Source organism: Myxine glutinosa, chromosome 11 (genome assembly GCF_964187855.1).
Source record: "Myxine glutinosa chromosome 11, kmMyxGlut1.1, whole genome shotgun sequence".
In the NCBI taxonomy this organism is placed as follows: domain Eukaryota; kingdom Metazoa; phylum Chordata; class Myxini; order Myxiniformes; family Myxinidae; genus Myxine; species Myxine glutinosa.
The window spans coordinates 3,109,359-3,131,764 of record NC_136271.1 but is presented as its reverse complement, the minus strand read 5'-3'; the positions used below and the strand labels follow the sequence as shown (position 1 = coordinate 3,131,764).

The following is a 22,406-nucleotide window of genomic DNA, read 5'->3' as shown; positions in this document are numbered from 1 at the left end:
TGTTTACTCTGGGATCTAGTGACCCCCCCACAGGTCAGAGTCAATGACTCCTCCCTGGCCATGGCATCATTGCCAATCAGCAAGGAGACCCCGGGTATCGGGTAGTAGGGTACCACCACACAGGTCACTGGACCCTTAAAAATGTCACTCCGGACCTCGAGGAGGGCAAGGGGATACCGGCCAAGAACCCGGTCAATGCCCCGAAGGAGGGTATACTCGCCGGTATAACGCATCTGAGAGGCCGGAACTACCCCCGCCCGGAGAACACACCGTGTCGCCCCAGTATCCCGAAGGTATTGGGCCTCAAACTTCAGCCTCGAATCAGGGCCACCCACTAAGGCTGTCCCTGAATAATCCTGGTACAGTGGATGAATGGAATTAGCCTCGGTGGCAGTGACCTCGGTCACCGATGCCACCGTCGTGTGCGAGGGCCCGGCGGATGAGCTCCACTGATCTCCCTCCGACTTAACAGGAGGGTTGCCTCGGTAGGCCGGACTAGCGGGATTAGAGAAGCAGCGGTTTTCACCGTGCCCCACGCGTTTGCAGAAATCGCACCAGGGCCCTGCCCTGGTCTGCGGCTCGCGACCGCCACCAGTGGAGGGCATCGGAGAACCCCTCCCCTCGATCCAGCCGCCGGGCAGACGGGGGGCGGTCTTGATCGCAGACTCCTCCGTCTTACGACGCGACTGCGTGACTTGCAGCATTTTGCACGCCAAAACATGTTTATCAATAAGGTTGACGCAGTCTGCCAAGGAAACAGTGTCTTTGTCGACAAGAAACAATGCTAAGTCAGGCGGAAGCTGTTGATCGATACGGTAACGCACCAGGAGTTCCGCAACCGCTTGAGGTAACTCAACCTTGCTCCCCTTGAACCATCTCTGCAGCTGTTCCAACAAGGCCCGCGAATGTTCCTCATAGGTTTGACTGGACTCACGAGTCCAGCTGAAAAAATTTCTCCTATAAATACATGCGGACACCGCATAGGCGTTCAAAATCTCGGCCTTCAATGCCCTGTATTTGTTTGCGTCCTCAGTTGCCATCCTCGCATATACCTCCCTCGCCTTCTCAGATAGATGGCTCACAAGATGGCCGACCCACAAGCTCTCATCAATGCCACCGGCAGCCAACAACTTCTCCGCCATCTCCAGATACTCTTCTGGCTTCGTGTCTCCCGTCCAGTCCGGCAAACGAACATGAACAGTTTCCGGGACTCTTGCAGCAGACCCCTCTGCCCGCAGTCGTTCAGTCAACATTCGCAACTCATGCTCTCTGACGCGTTCAGCTTCTGCTGCCGCATGCTCTCTCTCTGCTGCCGCCGCACGCTCTCTCTCTGCTGCCGCATGCTCTCTCGCTGCTGCCGCACGCTCTCCCTCTGCTGCTGCCGCACGCTCTCTCTCTCTCTGCTGCCGCATGCTCTCTCTCTGCTGCCGCACGCTCTCCCTCTGCTGCTGCACGCTCTCTCTCTGCTGCTGCCGCACGCTCTCCCTCTGCTGCCGCATGCTCTCTCTCTGCTGCTGCACGCTCTCTCTCTGCTGCTGCCGCACGCTCTGCCTCTGCCCTGTCATTCTCCCTGTTATACATGTCAAGTTGTTGAACCGGAGTCAGCCCGGTCCAGAAGGGCGAACGCATGCATTTAGTCATGATGGGATCGCTTCCTAACATCTCGGGTTGAGTGACCGGGTCAAGGCTGCTTGCGTCGCTCACCTCGCCACCCACGTGACTGTCAACATGATCAGGTTGAACTCTCACTTCCCTGGTCGACATAGCTTGGCTACGAGTTATCATACGACCAGGCACAAAACACAACCTCAAACACAACGCTCAAACACAACGCTCTGTTGGGGAAATACGACACAACTACGCAATATCACCCGCACATCAAATTGCCAATGAGAAAAATACCACGTACAAATACTCACGTTTTTTTTTTTTTTTCGGTTGTTTGGAGGGATCCGAGGCTATTCGCTTATTCTTTGTCGGTTGTTTGGAGGGATCCGAGGCTATTCACTTCTCTGCCCAAGACAGCGTCCTACGGCGAGAAGGTTCCTCCAAGACGGCGTCCGCTGGTGAGAAGGCGATGAACAGATGCCAGAAGATGTCGTCCACTGCAGAATTCCCGTCTCAATCGAATGGCTCTTACTTGAATGATCCTAGGACGAGCAACCCATTTGTCGCGATCCCGTCTGTGGAATGTATCCCAGCACGGAATACGGACGTAAATGTCCGGGCTTCAAGTAATCCACGTAGTGAACCAAAAGAGACGCAATAAACACAATTGTGTTTTAATCGGCCTTCTAGGGGTAAGGCACGATTATTTATTGGCTCGATCACAAAAACCATGAAAGGTAACAAAAGGTAATATGCTGCACAAGCCGGCAGGAACTGTCGGCAACAGACGCTCCAACAGGACGCAGGTAAGATCACTCGCGGCTCCAATCGACGGGCTCCGGGACTCGGAGGATACCAGGATGGAATACCGCACAAGGCCGCCAGGAACGGTCGGCCAGTAGCTCCAACACGAAGCCGGGAATCACTCGTTCTCGTCTGGAGTCACTCGCTCGTAAAATACAGAACGGTATTCGACCAGCCCAACTCGGCTGTCCGGAGGCTTCAAGGAAAACCCTTTTATGATATTTCCCACTCGGAGCCTTCGAGCCGTGTGCGTCGCATAAGATGGCGACCGCGCTCTCTCTGACCCTCCACCAATCGCGTGAGGCTCAAAGGAGGTCACGTCACGTGGTGGGCGGGGCACCAAATCTGGGTGAGAACAGGTGGTTTCACCGGTGGTTTCTCACAATATACACATTTATGTCGGGAAGTTTGCCCGGCAAAAGCTATACCGGGCATGCCCGGGTGTCAAGGGCGAGCCTTGGAAAGGCGAGTCTGGACCTGCCCGGGCGTGTTTGGCTGCGGCCTGGCAAGTCGAGGCTGGGCGTGCCCGGGCGCTCTGGGCGAGCCCTGGAAAGGCGATAGCGGGCATGCCCGGACGCTCTGGGCGAGCCCTGGAAAGGCGATAGCGGGCATGCCCGGACGCTCTGGGCGAGCCCTGAAAAGGCGATAGCGGGCATGCCCGGACGCTCTGGGCGAGCCCTGGAAAGGCGAGAGCGGGCATGCCCGGGAAAGACGAGACCGGGCGTGCCCGGGAGGTTCGGGCGTGACCGGGAACAGTGAGTCCGGGCATGCCCGGGAGAGGCGCGTCTGGCCGTGTTCTGGCCGGTGCAAGGCGATTGTGTGCATCCAGCGGTAACCGCTACACACGCCCCTCCAGAATCGACCTGCACCGGCAGGGTCAATTTAAGGGGGGTCCGGATGACCCGGCCGAAGCGACCCCTGGAGGGTCGTGGGGAGGGGTCCGACGTGGTGGTGGGTTGTCGAGCGGGGGGAACTGTGGACGGGGGGCGGCCTCGCCGCGGAGGAAGGGCCAACCGTGGTGGTCGGTCGACGTCCATGTGCGTCGGTTTGAGGCGGTCCACAGAAATCCGGTCCGGCCGGCCGCCGAAGTCGACGATGAAAGACTTGTCGCCCCGTCGCAGGACCCGGAAGGGCCCTTCGTACGGCGGCCGGAGTGGCCCCCGGTGCGCGTCATGACGCACAAAGACGTACTCCGCTGTGCGAAGCGCCGGGGGGACGTAGGACTGGGGGCCACCGTGGCGGGACGTCGGCACGGGGGCAAATCGTCGGGCGGCCTCCTGGAGGTCCGAGCGCTGGCGAGCGGCGGACCAGGGACTGGTAGCGTCGGGCACGAATTCGCCCGGGACGCGGAGCGGCTGGCCGTAGACGAGCTCAGCGGCGGATGCCTGGAGGTCTTCCTTGGGGGCCGTGCGAAGGCCCAAAAGGACCCACGGCAGCCGGTCGGCCCAACCGTCGTCCTGAAGGCCGGCCATGAGTGCGGCCTTCATGGAGCGGTGAAACCACTCGCACAACCCGTTGGCTTGGGGGTGGTAGGCCGTGGTGCGGTGCAGCGTGACCCCCAACGAACGGGTGACCGCGCCCCAAAGCTCAGACGTGAACTGTGGGCCGCGGTCGGACGAGATGTCCGCTGGTGCGCCGAAGCGCGCGACCCAGGTGGCGATGAACGCCTGCGCCACGTCGGCGGTGGTGGTGGAGGCGAGGGGCATGGCCTCCGGCCACCTGGTGGTCCTGTCCACCATGGAGAGCAGGTGGGTGAACCCCCGCGAGGGGGGCAGGGGACCCACCAGGTCCACGTGGACATGGTCGAAACGCCGTTCAGGCACGGCGAAAGGTGCCAGCGGGGCCTGGGTGTGGCGGTGGACCTTGACCCGCTGGCAGGCCGTGCAGGCGTTGGCCCAGTCGCGGATGTTTCGTCGAAGGCCGTGCCAGACGAAACGCGCCGACACCAGCTTCTGAGAAGCTTTCCGGCCCGGGTGAGAAAGGCCGTGGATGGAGGCGAAGATGCGGCGCTGCCAGGAAACGGGCACGATGGGGCGAGGCTGGCCCTGGGAGACGTCGCAGAGCAGGACGGTGCCCGCGAAGGGAATGTCGGCCAGGCGGAGGCCCGTGTCCGCCGCACGGAGTGCCTGCACCGTGGCGTCGGTGGTCTGGTCGGCCGCCATGAGCGCGAAGTCCACGCCGAGGTGGACCGCGTTCGCGCTGGCCCGAGAAAGACAGTCGGCCATGGCGTTGTCTTTGCCGGCGACGTGCCGGATGTCCGTGGTGAACTCCGACACGGCGCAGAGGTGGCGCTGCTGGCGGGCCGACCACGGCTCCGTGACCTTAGCCATTGCATAGACCAACGGCTTGTGGTCGACGAAAGCCGTGAACGGGCGGCCCTCCAGGAGGTGTCGGAAATGGCGAACGGCCAGGAATAGCCTGAGCAGCTCGCGGTCGAACGTGTGGCTGCCAAACGAACTGTCGAACTGTCGAACGCGGTCGAACTGTCGAACGAACTCGTTCGGCCGGAGTTGCCGGCTGAAAAAAGCGAGTGGCTGCCAAACCCCGTCCACCCATTGCTCATGGACGGCGCCCACCGCGTAGTTGGAGGCGTCCGTAGTGAGGGCAATGGGCGCGTTGAGCACCGGGTGAGCCAGCAGCGTTGCGTCGGCGAGGGCCCGTTTGGCGCTGGCGAAGGCCGCGTCCATGGCCGCGGACCAAACAATGTCATGCTTGGCCGGCTTGCCCCGGAGGGCCTCGTAAAGGGGCCGCATGAGCTGAGCAGCGCGGGGCACGAATCGGTGATAAAAATTCACCATGCCGAGGAACTCTTGGAGGGCCTTGATGGAACGGGGACGCGGGAACGTGGTGATGGCCTCGACCTTGGTCGGCAGCGGCACGGCCCCGGTCTTGGTGATGCGGTGGCCCAAAAAGTCAACGGTCGTCGCGCCGAAGTGGCAATTGACCGGGTTGACAATTAAGCCGTGCTCGCTGAGGCGACCGAACAGTGTTCGGAGGTGGATGAGGTGCTCGGCGCGGGACGTGCTGGCGACGAGGATATCGTCCAGATAGACGAAAAGAAACGGCAGGTCGCGCAGCACGCCGTCCATCAAGCGCTGGAACGCCTGGGCCGCGTTCTTGAGGCCAAACGGCATCCGCAAAAATTCGAACAGGCCGAACGGCGTGATGACGGCTGTCTTCGGGACGTCGGCCGCCCGGACAGGTACCTGGTGGTAGCCCCGTATCAGGTCAATTTTCGAAAAGATGACCCGTCCCGCCAAACGGGCGGAAAAGTCCTGAATATGCGGGATCGGGTACCTGTCGGGGGTGGTAGCGTCGTTGAGACGGCGGTAGTCACCACACGGGCGCCATCCACCCCCCGGCTTTGGCACGATGTGCAGTGGCGAGGCCCACGCGCTATCGGAGCGCCGCACGATGCCGAGGTGCTCCAACGCGTCGAACTCGGCTTTCGCCACGGCGAGCTTGGCCGGGTCGAGGCGGCGGGCCCTGGCGTAGACCGGCGGGCCCGTAGTGGGTATGTGGTGCTCGATCCCATGCCGCACCGCGACGGCCGAAAACGTCGGCCGCGTGAGGGCCGGGAATTCCGCGAGCAGGCGAGCGAACTCGTTCGCTGCCGGGAGGGCGCACGCCAGTTCGGTCGGCGCGGAGCTGCTCATCGTGCACGCCAGGGAGCTGAAGGTCTCGGCGTTGACAAGGCGACGACGTTTGACGTCGACCAGCAGCCCGTGCGTGCAGAGGAAGTCGGCGCCCAGCAAAGCCATGGGGATGCAGGCGGTCACAAAAGTCCATTGAAAACGCTGGCTGCCGAAGCAGAGGGTGACGACGCGTGGGCCGAAAGTGCGTATGGCCGAGCCATTAGCAGCGACCAAAGAGGGGCCGCAAACGGCGTCCCGCCTGTCCTGCTCGGAGGCGGGTATGACGCTCAGTTGGGCGCCGGTGTCACACAGGAAACGCCGCGCAGACGCTTTGTCCCGAATAAACAGCAAGTTGCCCGAGTGGCCGGCGCTCATGGCTGGGAATGAACGCTGGCCCGGCCGTTTCCCGACCTGCCGAAAGTGCACGGGGGCCGGCACGTCCGAGCCTTGTGTCCGAACCTGGCGTAGTAATAACACCACGCATGGTCAGGTGGAGGCCCCGGCCGTCGTGTCGGAAGCGGGCGGTGCGGCGTGGCGGCCGCCAGTTGCACCGGCAGTTCGGCCTCCAACCGCGCAGGGCGCTCGGGCGTCGTGGGCGTCGCCTCGGACGGCGGCGGGCTCCAGGTAACCGCGCCGATGTGCTGGCCCGCCGAGGAGATCTTATCAGCTACCCTGGCGAGGACGCGGGAATCCGTGATCAACGTGCCAGCCAGGGCGAGGCGTACCGGGTGAGGCAGCTGGCGAAGGAACAGCTCGCGGAACAGAAAATCCGGAGAGTGCTCACCGAGCAATGAGAGCATATAGTCCATGCGCTCTGACGGGCGCGTGTCGCCGAGCTCGGGCAGAGCGAGCAGGCGCCGTGCGCGTGCTGCCGGTGAGAGGGCGAAAGCGTCGAGGAGGAGTGTCTTCAGCGCGTCGTATTTGTCAGCAGCCGGCGGGTGCTCGAGGAGGCTCAAGGCACGGGCCGCGGTGGCGGAACCGAGCGCCGCCACAACATGGTGGAAGCGGGTGTCGTCCGCGGTGATGCCTCGCAGGGCGAACTGAGAGTCCGCCTGAGCGAACCAAACAGCCGCGTGAGCCTCCCAGAAGGTAGGCAGTTTAAGCGTCACTGCCGTATCCATGTCGGTAGGTCACCAATGAAGGAACTGCGCTCCAACGCGAGTCGAAAGAATTGACGCGACCAAAGACGGAATTCGTCCGAGTTGCTTTATTGAAACAAAACAGCTCAGGTATTCTGACATGCCCGTTTATCGGGCAGCAATATATATACACATTTATGTCGGGAAGTTTGCCCGGCCAAAAGCTATACCGGGCATGCCCGGGTGTCAAGGGCGAGCCTTGGAAAGGCGAGTCTGGACCTGCCCGGGCGTGTTTGGCTGCGGCCTGGCAAGTCGAGGCTGGGCGTGCCCGGGCGCTCTGGGCGAGCCCTGGAAAGGCGATAGCGGGCATGCCCGGATGCTCTGGGCGAGCCCTGGAAAGGCGATAGCGGGCATGCCCGGACGCTCTGGGCGAGCCCTGAAAAGGCGATAGCGGGCATGCCCGGACGCTCTGGGCGAGCCCTGGAAAGGTGAGAGCGGGCATGCCCGGGAAAGACAAGACCGGGCGTGCCCGGGAGAGGCGCGTCTGGCCGTGTTCTGGCCGGTGCAAGGCGATTGTGTGCATCCAGCGGTAACCGCTACACTAAACTTGTTGTTTTTCTCTGTGATATTAAACAAGGTATTATAAGTTTCCATCGACAATAAAGATGCCTCATATTCTTTTGTGGGGTCATGTTGTAGTGGGTAAGGGAGTGAAGCAGTGTAATCACTCGTTGTGAAATTAAAACTAAGAATTGTGCTTCTCATCTTATTTAATATCCAATAAAATATCTTTGTATTGACATTTATTAATTATTTTCATGTTCATCAACTGATCTAAAATGGCTGAGGCTTCATTAAAACAATTGTTGTTTCCAGCCTTCTTACTACCCAACAGCAATAATAGCCTATTAACTAATTGTGATGGGTCATTTGGAAGAAAGCTAACACCCGAACCCGAGGCTAAACCAAGCTTGCGTAAAGCATCAATAATATGTTTCTCCTTCTCATTCTTCTTACTTTTACCAGCAACAGAAACTCCATAATCAAGTGAGTTTAGTAAATCAATATATACTCTATCATCTTCATTTTTCATGTTCAAAGGCGCATCATAATATTAAAGCGCGGCGTTACGCGCGCTGCTTGTGAGCAAGGAGGAAGCAGACAAGCGGTAACTTATAAGCGTCTTTATTTCAGGAGCTTACTGTAACACTGGCGCGCTCCGGGCTGCGCGCCCGGTGTATATCATGAGGCCACGTCTACCCCTCGGGCGTGGCCACCGCCCACTTGGTGCGCGGAATGATGTCACCACGCCAGTGGGCTTTTGTGTCCGCCACACGCGCCCCCCCAGAATTCCCGCCCACCTGGAGGGCCAGTTTGCGGGGCATACAAATGACCCGGCCGAAGCGCCCCCTGGCGATCGGCGGCGTCCGGGGTGCAGGGATGCCAGGTGGGATGCCCCTGGCTGCCCCTGGGATGGGTGCAGGACCGGGGGGCGGCGTGGCGGCGGGGCTGGGCGGTGCCGGGGGTCTGCCCGCAGGGGGGCGGCCCCGACGTGGGGGTCGGGCCACTGGCGGTGGATGGTCCACGTCGAGGTGGGCCGGCTTGAGGCGGTCTACCGAAACGCGGTCAGGAGTACCGCCGATGTCCAGGGTGAAGTGCTTCGCCCCGGTCTCCAGCACGCGGAAAGGCCCGTCGTACGGGGGCCGCAGTGGTGTCCGGTGGGCATCGTGGCGGACGAAGACGTACTCCGCCGTGCGAAGCTCCGGGGCGACGTGCGTCGGTGGGTGCCCGTGGCATGCCGTTGGCACCGGGGCGAACCTCTGGGCGGTCTCTTGCAGAGCGGAGCGGAGGAACTCGCCCGGCATCCGCAGCGGTTGCCCGAAGACCAACTCCGCCGCGGATGCGCGCAGGTCCTCCTTGGGCGCCGTCCGGAGGCCCAGCAGGACCCAGGGGAGCCTGTCGACCCAGCCGCCGTCGCGGAGGGTGGCCCGGAGCGCGGCCTTCAATGAGCGGTGAAATCGCTCACACAGGCCGTTAGTCTGGGGGTGGTAGGCCATGGTTCGGTGCAGCCGGACCCCGAGCCCCTGCGCGACCGCCCCCCAGAGCTCCGAGGTGAACTGGGGGCCGCGGTCAGACGAGATGTCTGAGGGGGCGCCGAACCGGACGACCCAGGTGGCGATGAAAGCCTGCGCGACATCGGCCGCCGTTGTCGACGCCAAGGGCACGGCCTCCGGCCACCGGGTGGTGCGGTCCACCATGGTGAGGACGTAGGTGAAACCCCGCGAGGGGGGCAGAGGTCCCACCAGGTCCACGTGGACGTGGTCAAACCGGCGTTCCGGCACCGTGAACGGGGCCAACGGGGCCTGGGTGTGCCGGTGCACCTTGGCGCGCTGGCACGCGAGGCACGTCCTGGCCCAGCCGCGGACGGCCTTCCGGAGGCCATGCCAGACGAACTTGTCGGCGATCAGCCTTTGGGAGGCCCTCGCGCCCGGGTGGGACAGGCCGTGGATGGCGTCAAACACCTGGCGCTGCCAGCCCGCGGGCACGATGGGGCGAGGACGCCCAAGGGAGACATCGCACAAGAGGGCCGCGCCCGCGCCGTCGAACGGCACCTCGGTGACGCGGAGGCCCGTGATGGCGGTCCGCAAGGCCTGGACGTCGGGGTCAGCGGCCTGGTCCGCTGCCATCCGGGCATAGTCGATGCCGAGGTGGACTGCGTGGGCGACGGCCCGGGAAAGGCAATCCGCCACCGGGTTGTCCTTCCCCGCGACGTGCTGGATGTCCGTCGTGTACTCGGACACGGCCGAGAGGTGACGCTGCTGCCGGGCCGACCACGGCTCGGTGACCTTGCCCATCGCGAAGATCAGCGGCTTGTGGTCGACGAAGGCAGTGAACGCACGGCCCTCGAGCAGATGGTGGAAGTGCCTGACCGCCAAGTGAAGCCCGAGCAACTCGCGGTCGAAGGTACTGTAACGGCGTCTGGAGAAGGTGTCCGTTATGAACAGCAGGCTGCTCGAACGGCCGGCGCTCATCGCCACTATTGAGCGCCGGCCCGGGCGTTTCCCGACCTGTTGAAGGAGCATGGCGGATGACACTGCCGAGCTTCGTGGCTGAACTTGGCGTGGAACCAGCACCAGGTGGTGGAGCTGGAGGAGCGCGGCTGGCTCCGCCAGGCCGGTGGAGTTGGCGGGTTTCCCCGCGGTGGCGGTTTTTGCCGCGGCGGTGGGCGGGGCGTGGCGGCGGTCACGAGGTGCGTATCAGCATGCTGCGTATGCTGTATAAGCTGATGCTGTGGAACAGCAGCATCAGCAGCATCAGCCTCGAGGGCCGTGACGGCCACGCCGACTCTCGCCCGCGTGTCCGAAGCGGCGAAGTACCTGTCCGCCTCGGCTGCCAATGCTCGGGGTTCCGTTAGCCCGGTCCCGGCCAACGCGAGGCGAACCTGCACTGGAAGTTGGCGAAGGAAAAGCGCCCGGAATAGAGAACCGGGGGCTTCGTCGCCCAACAGTGACAGCATATGGTCCATTCGGACCGACGGGCGCGTGTCACCGAGCTCGGGGAGATCCAGGAGGCGGTCGGCCCGTGCGTCGTCCGTGAGGCCGAACATGGCTAGGAGTAGCCGCTTGAGTGCCTCGTACTTGTGGCCGTCCGGTGGGTGGCGAAGGACGGACACAACTCGAGCGGCCGTGCCGGGCCCGAGGGAGGCGACGACGTGGCAATAGCGCGTGTCATCGCCGGTGAGGCGCCGAAGCTGAAATTGGGCTTCGGCCTGGACGAACCAGACTTCGGCCTGAGCCTCCCAAAATTCGGGAAGTTTGATGAAGTTGGCCATGGCAATGGCGTCGCGTGTGGAAGGATCGCTCCGGCAGATCCAACGTCGAGGGGGTCACCAGTAAAGCGCGGCGTTACGCGCGCTGCTTGCGAGCAAGGAGGAAGCGGACAAGCGGTAACTTATAAGCGTCTTTATTTCAGGAGCTCACTGTAACACTGGCGCGCTCCAGGCTGCGCGCCCGGTGTATATCATGAGGCCACGCCTACCCCTCGGGCGTGGCCACCGCCCACTTGGTGCGCGGAATGATGTCACCACGCCAGTGGGCTTTTGTGTCCGCCACAATATGATGATTTTGATCGGAGAAATTTGTATTCTCAGTGAGATTTTGGTCGTCGGAGATTTTGGTCGGAGATTTTGGTCGTCTTTTGTTAGAAGAAACATTAATCTTGGAGTTAATTCAACATTTGGTTGAGCAGAACTTAAGAACACCAATTTATCATTAAATATCAATAACCTTTCTTTCACAAGATGGAACTGTGCTGGTTCTTCTGTTGGAATGAGACCTGCTCTGGTTTTTGAATCCGCCGAATATTCATTGTTTTGAAGAGCTTCCACAATATAATTGGGGGGTTGATTTACCTCCTCAAGTTGTCGGAATAATCCTTCATCATCATATTCTAATTCTCCTATATCTCCAAGTTCTTGCTCCGTCATTTGACTAAAATCTTCGAGCATCCGAAGTTTTTTTGGAGTATATACTATCACAGGAACTGTAGATGAAATCATTTTTTGTTGGGAAGTTTTTAATAGCGGTTTAAACATTTCTCGTGTTTTCTTTCAAACGCTTCTTCACCCGTTAGTTTCTGTCTGCGTTTCTTCTTTATCTCTTCCTGTTGCTTTACAACTTTTGAAACCAACTCTTGGTGTTCCTTAAATCTTCTTGATCTTTCTTCGGCATTCATTTTCTGTATTTATTTATTGAAAAATATCAGTTAGTATCTCATCTTGTTTCACAACAATATATTTTTATTTTCCAATCGTGTGTTTCGTGTGAGCCTCAAATTCTTTTTTTACTACATAATGTAGAACAATTGTCTCTCCAAAAATTATTTACATCTGTTGAATTTAACTTAAATAAAATAAAAGTATTGGCATTGTTTCTTATTGAGCGACGAGGGAGTTGAAAATATGACTGACTAAGATAAATACAATTACAAGAAGAATGTCTCCCTCTTGTATAGTAGCTATCCATTACTGTTTGGTTTCTCTCATTAACACAATCATCAAAGATGACGAGATTCTTTTTTGATTTATCTAAATCTTGGGGTGAAGGTATATCATCTGTATTATCACTGAGAATACAAGTTATGGGTTTTGGTTTTGATTTCTGTCTATCACAAAATAGTTGTATTACATCTTCAATGTTGAACTCATTTAGTTCGTGTTGAAGTTTAAATAACCCGATTATATCTTCTTTTTGAAGGCCTGCATTAAAACCTTGTGATAGTAGCTGACACTCGGGTTGAAAACTTGACTTTGTGAAAATTATTAAATTATTATAATCTAAAAAGTTGGGGGTAAGGAGCATCTTTAAAAGCAAACAGGTTTTTCCACATCTGCTTGAACCAACTATTGGACATCTTAATGAATTTGGAATGTTTTTATGGTTATTAAATTTTATCTTGTTTTCCCAAACGGGTAAAAAATCATTCATTTATATATTTGGAAAACAGGTCATCCAACTTTTTATGAGCTTTTTTAGAAACTCTATATTTTATCCTGAGTTCAGGTTTAATTTCAAAATAATCCATTATTTTATTAGTCCCCTACCGGTGTACACCGGAGGGGACAATAAGTTTGCACGCCGTCCCTCCGTCTGTCCGTCCCTCCGTCCGTCAGTCCGTCACGCAAAGAACATTTTTCTGGACTTTTTTTCTAAACGCTTAATGCTAATGATTTCAAACTTAGTACATGGTTTCGTCATGGTAAGTTACAGATCAAGTTCGAACTTCACGACGTTTCGATCATTTTTGACAAAGTTTTGGCACTTTGTTTATTCTCAAGTTCTCCTCAAGCCGCACCACGCCCCTCAGCCTCGTCTCACGAACGTCAACAGCGCGACACAGCGCACACTTTCCGGAGGGGCGGAGCCAAGCCGAGCAACATATATATATATATATACACATCGATCATTGATCGTGAACCGTCAACCCTCGACTCTGATTCTGCAACTGGACCCGATGGCATCAGCCCACGGGTCCTAAAATCCTGCTCTGCCGCTCTATCTCACCCTCTCTCTGTTCTCTTCACCCTCTCTTTTGCTCAAGGTCAACTGCCATCTGCTTGGAAATCAGCCAACATCACCGCTTTGCACAAAAAAGGTGCAAAAACAGATCCTAGCAACTACAGACCAATCAGCCTTCTCCCAATTATCAGCAAAGTCATGGAATCCATCATTGCTTCGGATATGAAATCTTTCCTCTTCTCCAATGGCTTGATCTCTGATCATCAATTTGGTTTCAGACCAGGTCACTCTACTCTGGACATGCTGCTTCTGCTGTCTCAACAGTGGATGGAGGTCCTCAATGCCAAACAGGAAATTAGAGCCGTCTCCCTCGACATATCACGTGCCTTCGACACGGTCTGGCATCCCGCTCTGCTCACCAAACTCTCCTCCTTTGGTATCCATGGAAATCTCCACGCATGGCTGGCGGACTTCCTCTCTAGTCATCGTCAACGTGTGGCCCTGAATGGGTTTCTCTCATCTCCTCTTCCTGTTCAGGCTGGAGTTCCCCAAGGCAGTGTTCTGGGCCCCGTGCTTTTTCTGGTCTTCATCAATGATCTCTCTGACTCTCTTGAAAATCCTCTCTATCTCTTTGCTGATGACTCCACTCTCTGCCGCTCCATTACTCTTCCCTCAGATCGGCAGTCTGCAGCCTCCTCACTCTCTGAAGACTTGGACAAAATCACAGACTGGTCAAACAAGTGGAACATGTCTTTCAATCCTGACAAATCTCACACTCTTACTATGTCTCTCCGAAAAGATCGACTGGACAACCCTCCCATCTACTTTCTCAACAATCCTCTCCAAGAAGTTCTGTCGCTCAAGCTTTTGGGTCTCACTATCTGCCATGATCTTTCTTGGGAAAACCACATTTCCAAGCTGGCCTCCAAAGCCAGTCGCCGACTGGGCATCCTCCGGCATGCGAAGTCCTTCCTCGGCACACCTGAGCTCCTCACCACATACAAGGCTTTCATCCGCAGCTCAATGGAATACTGTTCTCCCCTATGGGCCGGTGCTCCTGCCTCACACCTAGCTCGGCTTCACGCTGTTGAAACCAAAGCTTTCAGAATTATTGGAATCTCCCGCGATGAAGCTATCTCTGAGGGCCTTTCACTCACTCACCGCAGGCAGGTAGGTGGTCTTTCTGTCTTCTACCGACTCCTCTCCGGCCTTGCACCCCCAGCTCTCTCTGTGCTCTGTCCCCCAAATATTCCTACAGGTCGCACAAGATCTGCCAGCAACCCTCTGATGGTTAAACTGCCGAAATCTCGGCTCTCTGCTCACCTTCACTCTTTCATTCCTCTCGCCTCTGGAACAAACTCCCTCACTCCCTTCAATCCCACTCCTCCCTCCAGGTCTTTAAAACAGCTGTTCACCACCATCTCTTATCTTCCCCCATCCAAAACCTTGAACTTTTCTACCCCCGCTAATTCACCCCAGATCCACCTTGTTTGAAATTCCAACTTCTTTCCTGGAAGTCCTGGCAGTGTCCATATGTTTTATACCTCTCCCACCGCCCCCTTCCCATGCCCCCCCCAAAGCCCTCGCCCTCTCTCAGATCTCTCGATGTCTCCATGTCTCTCGGTCCCTGCTCTCAAATGTTGTGTTTGTGTCCTTCCCCCTCTCTCCCCATCTTGTCTACCGCTCCCGATGTTATTTGTTTTGTGTGTCTGTTTGTCTTTCTGTGTGATTAATGTTCGCTCTTTCACGAGCCTCGATCTTGTATACAAAACAAACAAAAAAAAAAACAAAAAAAAAAACGGAAAATATAATAAATTACTGATATTTAGCGACTCAAAAGGTTCTTTATCAAAAACGTATTTTATCGTGCTTCTGCTGACCTGTCTGCAAGGTGTATAAATCGAAGTCCCGATGGCGAATCACAGGTGAGCCCATCCTGAGGTAATTAGCGATTGGGAACGATTCAGATCCTGTGGGTGAATAACCCTTTTTAAATGAGGAGATTGATTGAAATTTGTCTTTTGTGTTTTGAAACATTGTATTTATTAGACAAAAAAGTGATTGTCAAGAGATTGAGGGGAAAATAATTTACTACAATCTCAAAATGATATGTGGCTCGGGAGGTGCTCAAACAATAACATTAAGAGATGTTTATCATTTCATATCAGCTTAACGGCGATACCTAAACCGAGAGTTAAATTCTAATATAACATTTGTCAATATTCCAGATGGTGATTGTTCTTCAAAGAGAATTAAGTTATTACCTGTTACGTGCTCCTCCCCAAACCCCGGTCACGGTGTACCTCCAAGCCTCGAGAGGAGTCACGGCAGAAAGATGTGTTATTCTGTATGTCAAAGATCAATGGTGAAACCACACCAATTGTTACCAACAAACAAGTATTGTATTAAGGTCACACAAGAATAACAGTACAATAACAATATTAATCAATTGTACAACCAATATATCATTCCTATGATGGTACCATCAGTTCCGTACAATATAACTCACTGTGCTCCAAGTGAGCGAAAATAACATTCCCAATGTCTCTGTCCCAGCTTCAAACCAAAGTCGATCCACGCTCCATTGATCGTCAGAACGATGTTGTATCGAGACCAGAATCCCACTCGGTTGACAGTCACACTGCCAAAGATAGGCAAAAGTGTCCTCAAGAGGCGGCTGGGAAATCACACCTTCGGGTATGGACGTTCAACGGCTCCCAATCGGCGAACCGCAATTTCCCACTCAAAATCCACGTTATACACACACACACCAACGGCTGGATGCGTTGAAATGGTTGAAGCGAGGGGAAAAACCTGGAGCGATGCGAAATCAGGCGTGAGGTAAAATGGCCAACAGTCCGTTCTCGAGACGTAACGGCACTCTAATGATTCTCTTCGGAATCAACCGCAAAACCTGTCACGCAGGTTTATCTGTCACAGCGATAACAACTCTGTCGCAGGAATCCCTTTCCCAGGAAACCCCAAAGTTCGCTAGTGACCTCCGTTCGCCAGCGTTTGCTCCAGACCTCCAAACAGCTCCGCTCCATCTCCGACCTCACTCGCTCCGCCTCCTTTTCCTCTCCTTCTTTTTCTTCTTCTTCCTCCGGTTCCCGATCCGGTTTCCGGTTTCTTTTTAAAACATTAACTTTTTTTACCTTTTGAAAACAGTTATCTCTATTTCACCGAAATGATAACAATAATAGTACATGCAACCAAAAATGTTTACAGTGGATGAGAACCACAATAACGGAAGTGACGAATCCGTAACATTACCTAAAAATGAAACACAAATATTTGTTGGGTCTCTGTATGAATATAATGAAAAATGGGGGGAGTTAATAAGTTAAATGCAGGGAGAAAAAGAGTGTAATTTTTCAAGCCTGGCATGCCTGGCATTTCAAGCCATGGGCAAGGTTTAGGGAAAGTGGGCGGGGCTTAGTAAAAAGTGGGCGGGGCTTAGGAGGGAGAAAAGGGGCGCAATTTTTTGAGAGAAGGGGGTGTAATTTCAGTGGTTTTTAAGGCTTTTGTGTTAAAACATAAAATGGCGGGCAAACCACGTGGCCGATGACGTCATAATTATCATTTAAAAAATTCTACAGGTGGAGTTGCACCAAAAGGGGTGCAATTTTTGAGTGAAAATTTACTGTCAATCGGACCAACGGTTGCAGAGAAAATCATATTTATTCTGTGCGGACAAACAGACAAATGGACTCAAATGCAATACCCTCTCCTCAAGCGAGGGTAAAAAGGGGCGCAATTTTTAGGAGTAAAAGGGGTGTAATTTTATGAGAGAATGAGTGTGAGTCAATAAGTTTTTCCTTTTTTCCCCGTTGACTTCAATGCTAAATTCAATGTGCCCCAGAACCCCCATTATTCCCCTACTTATACAGGTTTAAAAACTATTCTTCTGGTTTATAAATGACTTTGAGTTGAGTAATATAAGATCTCTTTGAATGTTCTAAGGTGAGAGCAAGGAACGTCACAGGCGTGGCATCGTTGAATCAAAGTTCGATTTTGAAAAACTTTCTATATCCACTGGAATTTCGAAATAAATAAAGCAACGTGTCTGCTCCCGCACCACACTGGTGACCTCCGACTGGTTCAACCGTAGTTGAACCCCCGAACGCGCAATGGCCATCAACGTGGTCGCGATCAAGCTACCGGAGTTCTGGGAAGCGCAGACCGACACCTGGTTTCTTCAAGCCGAGGCCCAATTCCAGCTCCGGGGCGTCACGGCGGACGACACGAGGTACTTCTACGTGGTCGCTGCCCTTGGCTCCGGCACGGCCGCGCGCGTCGTGTCCTTCCTCCGGCACTCGCCGGACGAGGGCAAGTACGCGGCGCTCAAGGAGCTGCTCCTCGATACGTTTGGCCTCCCAGAGGCTGACCGCGCCGACTGTCTTTTGGACCTTCCCGCCCTCGGCGACACACGCCCTTCCGCCCGCATGGATTACATGCTATCCCTGATCGGCGACGGCCGCGTGGATTTCCTGTTCCGTGCTCTCTTCCTCCGCGCGCTGCCTGTACAGGTACGGCTCGCATTGGCCGGGTCGACCATTACGGAACCGCGGGCCCTGGCCAGGGAGGCGGACAAGTACTTCGCAGCCCACGACGCGCGGCTGGCATAAAGCACGGCCGTCGTGGGTCCCGGCGCCGCGCACGGCGCGTGTGGTTCGGATCCTTCCGAGCACGGCGTAGGTTTGGCGGATCCATGCATGGCCACCGCCACGCCCCGCCCACCACTGTCGTCGCAACCGGCGCGGCGACCACCACCGGGCCAGACCTGGTGCCATTTCCATGCCAGGTTCGGCCACAAGGCCAGGTCCTGTCGCCCGCCTTGTACTTTTGGCAGGTCGGGAAACGACCAGGCCGGCGCTCGCTTCCTGCCAAGAGCGTCGGCCATACTGGCAGCCTTTTGTTCATAACGGACACCTCCTCGGGTCGTCGCTTCCTGTGCGACACGGGAGCGCAGGTGAGCGTCCTCCCTGCTTCCGAGTCCGACCGGCAAGCTGCGGGCCGAGGCCCCGCTTTGCTTGCCGCCAGCGGCACGCCCATCCGCACGTTCGGGAAGCGTTGCCTCTCGCTGCGGTTCGGGGGGCAGCGCTTTCAGTGGTCGTTCGTTACCGCTAGTGTCCCCATGGGCCTACTCGGAGCGGACTTCCTCTGTGCGCATGGGCTGCTGGTGGACGTGAGGCACAGACGCCTTGTCCAGGCCGAAACCTTCAGCTCGCTCGCTTGCGCGCTGAGCAGTTCGTTGAGCTGCTCCCTGGGTGGCTCACCGAGTGGCTCGCCAAGCGGCTTGCTGAGCGGTTCGGTTCCGGCAAGGTTGGTCTGCACGCTTCCGGCAGCGGACGAGTTCACCCGCCTCCTCGCCAGTTTCCCGGCCCTCACGCGGCCCACTTTCTCGGCGGTGGCCGTCAAGCACGGGGTGGAGCATCACATCCCCACCGTCGGGCCACCGGTCTACGCCCGGGCGCGCCGCCTCGACCCGGCGAAGCTCGCCGTGGCGCAGGGGGAGTTCGCCACGCTGGAGCGACTGGGCATCGTCCGGCGCTCCAACAGCGCGTGGGCATCGCCGCTGCACATCGTGCCCAAGCCCGGCGGTGGGTGGCGGCCGTGCGGCGACTACTGCCGCCTCAACGATGCTACCACCCCCGACCGCTACCCGGTCCCTCACATCCAATAACTTTCCGCCCGGTTGGCGAACATGTCCCTCTTCTCCAAGGTGGACCTCATCCGCGGATACCACCAGGTCCCCGTCAGGCCGGAGGACATACCGAAGACGGCCGTCATTACACCATTCAGCCTCTTCGAGTTTCTGCGGATGCCCTTCGGGTTGAAGAATGCGGCCCAGGCGTTCCAGCGGCTGATGGACAGCGTCTTGCGCGACTTGGATTTCGTTTACGTCAACCTGGACGACATCCTCGTCGCAAGCGCGTCCCGTGAGGAGCACCTCCGCCATCTCCGCACGCTCTTCAAACGCCTGGACCGGCATGGCCTGATCGTCAACCCCGCCAAGTGCCGGTTCGGCGTCACCGAGATCGACTTTTTGGGGCACCGCGTCACCAGGCACGGGGCCATCCCCTTGCCGGCCAAGGTGGAGGCAGTCAGGGGTTTTCCGCACCCCCGCACCATCAAGGGGCTCCAGGAGTTCCTGGGCATGGTGAACTTCTATCACCGTTTCCTGCCCCGCATCGCCCAGCTCCTGCGCCCCCTGCACGAGGCCCTCCGGGGGAGCCGGGCAAAGGCGACGTTGCCTGGACTGAGCCGATGGACGCGGCGTTTGCGGGCGCGAAGCTCGCCTTGGCTAACGCCACCATGCTCGTGCACCCGGCGCCCGATGCACCGATCGCCCTCACCACCGACGCGTCGGACTACGCCGTGGGCGCGGTGCATGAGCAATGGGTGAAGGGGGCTTGGCAGCCGCTGGCGTTCTTTAGCCGGCAGCTCCGCCCGAACGAACGGCGGTACAGTACCTTCGACCGCGAGCTGCTCGGGCTCCACCTGGCGGTCCGGCACTTCCGCCATCTGCTCGAGGGCCGCCCGTTCGCGGCCTTCGTCGACCATAAGCCCCTGGTTTTCGCGATGGCCAAGGTCGCCGAGCCGTGGTCGGCCCGGCAGCAGCGTCACCTCTCGGCCGTGTCCGAGTACACGACGGACATCCGGCACGTCGCGGGGAAGGACAACCCAGTGGCGGATTGCCTTTCCCGGGCCCTCGCCGACGCGGTCCACCTCGGGATCGACTATGCCCGGATGGCGGCGGACCAGTCCGCCGACCCCGCCGTCCAGGCTTTTTGGACCGCCGTCACGGGCCTCCGCGTCACCGAGGTACCGTTCGACAATGCGGGCGCGGCCCTCTTGTGCGACGTCTCCCTCGGCCGGCCTCGCCCCATCGTGCCCGCTGGCTGGCAGCGCCGGGTTTTTGCTGGTCGCCGACAAGTTCGTCTGGCATGGCCTCCGGAAGGCCGTCCGCGATTGGGCCAGGACGTGCCTCGCGTGCCAGCGCGCGAAGGTCCACCGCCACAACCGGGTCCCGCTGGCCCCGTTTACGGTGCCCGAACGTCGGTTCGACCACGTTCACGTGGACTTGGTGGGACCTCTGCCCCCCTCGCGGGGTTTCACCCACATCCTCACCATGGTGGACCGCGCCACCCGGTGGCCGGAGGCCGTGCCTTTGGCAGCAACGACGGCGGCGGACGTCGCACAGGCGTTCATCGCCACTTGGGTTGCCCGTTTCGGCACCCCCTCGGACATCTCGTCCGACCGCGGCCCCCAGTTCACCTCGGAGCTCTGGGGGGCGGTGGCGCGGGGGCTCGGCGTCCAGCTGCATCGCACCACGGCCTACTACCCACAGGTCAACGGCCTGTGCGAGCGTTTCCATCGCTCCATGAAGGCCGCGCTCCGGGCCAGCCTCCGCGACGGCGGCTGGGTCGACAGGCTCCCCTGGGTCCTGCTTGGCCTCAGGACGGCGCCCAAGGATGACCTGCGCGCATCCGCGGCGGAGCTGGTCTTCGGACAACCGCTGCGGGTGCCGGGCGAGTTCCTCCCCGACTCCACAGCACCATGGTCTGCGGCGCAGCAGCGCTCCGCCCTGCAGGAGACCGCCCGGAGGTTCGCCCCGGTGCCGACGGCGCACCACGGTTGCCCGCCAACGCACGTCGCCCCGGAGCTTCGCACGGCGGAGTTCGTTTTCGTCCGCCACGATGCCCACCGGACACCGCTGCGGCCCCCGTACGACGGGCCCTTCCGCGTGCTGGAGACCGGGGCGAAGCATTTCACCCTGGACATCGGCGGTGCTCCGGACCGCGTCTCCGTGGACCGCATCAAGCCGGCCCACCTCGACTTGGACCACCCCCCGCCAGCGGCTCTACCCCCGCGTCGGGGTCGCCCCCCGGCGGGCGGACCCCCGGCTCCGCCCAACCCCGCCGTCACGCCATCCCCCTGTCCTGCACCCATCCCAGATGCCGCCGGAGGCATCCCCGATGGCATCCCAGCATCCCAGAAGCCGCCAGCCGCCCGTGGGCGCTTCGGCCGGGTCATCCGGTTGCCCCGCAAGCTGACTCTTCAGGTGCGCGGGAATTCTGGGGGGGCGCGTGTGGCGGACACGATGGCTCGCTGGCGCAGAGACATCATTCCGCGCACCAGCGGGTGGCGGCCACGCCCCAGGTAGGGCGTGGCCTGGAGATATATACGTGGGCTCGCTGCCGCGCGCACGTTAGTGCGGACTGCGGATGAGTGAGCAATGAATAAAGAGCTCGATAATAACCAAAGCTTTGTGGTCTACCTTTGTTCAAGGTGTGTGCTCCCGCACCACAGTCGTCTGTTTACGGTTTATCGACGCACAAGGTGCCATTTTACTGTCGAATCATGCAAACACATCAGAACTTGTGCGTCGTGTGCGCGTTGTATGGGGGCTTCAAGATGGCGGACGGTGATGTCATCCTCGAGGCCAGACCGGCTTCCGCCACTACTCAGTCAGTTTATTAGCGATCAGTGGATGCAATGCAAGCATGCAACTACAGAGCTAACTTCGTCCAAAAGATGTTTGTTTTCTCAAAGATCGTTTCAAAATCGTCATAGTCTCCGAAAAGAGTTGGCAGAAGGTTCAGCACTGAACTGTTCCGTTTAAGGCATCAAATTGATAAGGACGCCATTGCACTTGTTATTCGAAGTTCACGAACCATGCTCGGAAACGCAGACGAAGAGTTGAATCTTGAATGGATCCTTCCCATGTCCTTCCTTTTTCTCAAGACCGCGCGGGTAAAGTGTGATTCTTCGGGCTTACTCTCCAGTTTAACGTGATGTTGGTGTGGTGCAGCCATGATGGCCCGAATGGCCTCTTCATGCGTCAATTTCCTTGTGCCGTTGGAGACGTCGGGGACGGAACTTGGAGTCTTGGACGATGAAACGGATTCGTGGGACGTTTGAGGAGAGAGCAGTGTTTGAGGGCGTAGTCTAGTCTATGAGGAAAGGATTACGTCAGCAGAGTTTGAGGGCGGAGTCTATGAGGAAAGGGTACGTCAGCAGAGTTTGAGGGCGGAGTCTGTGGGGATAGAGTTACGTCAGCAGAGTTTGAGGGCGGAGTCTGTGGTGATAGTTACGTCAGCAGAGTTTGAGGGCGGAGTCTGTGGTGATAGTTACGTCAGCAGTTTGAGGGCGGAGTCTGTGGGGATAGAGTTACGTCAGCAGAGTTTGAGGGCGGAGTCTGAGGATAGGGTAACGTCAGCAGAGTTTGGGGGCGGGGTCTATGGGGGATAGGCGTC

General features: G+C 57.6%; 1 protein-coding gene across 1 annotated transcript in view; it reads right to left on the bottom strand.

Annotated features, from left to right (window-relative positions):
- MRPL33 (mitochondrial ribosomal protein L33) overlaps window positions 1-21,948 on the bottom strand; it is a 122,741-nt gene extending 100,793 nt beyond the window's left edge. The window contains exon 1 of the mRNA XM_068104184.2: window positions 21,825-21,948. Within this exon, the coding sequence (XP_067960285.2) occupies window positions 21,825-21,875 (51 nt within the window). The 5' untranslated portion in view covers window positions 21,876-21,948. The remainder of the gene's footprint in view (window positions 1-21,824) is intronic.
- Window positions 21,949-22,406: the final 458 nt, after the last annotated feature.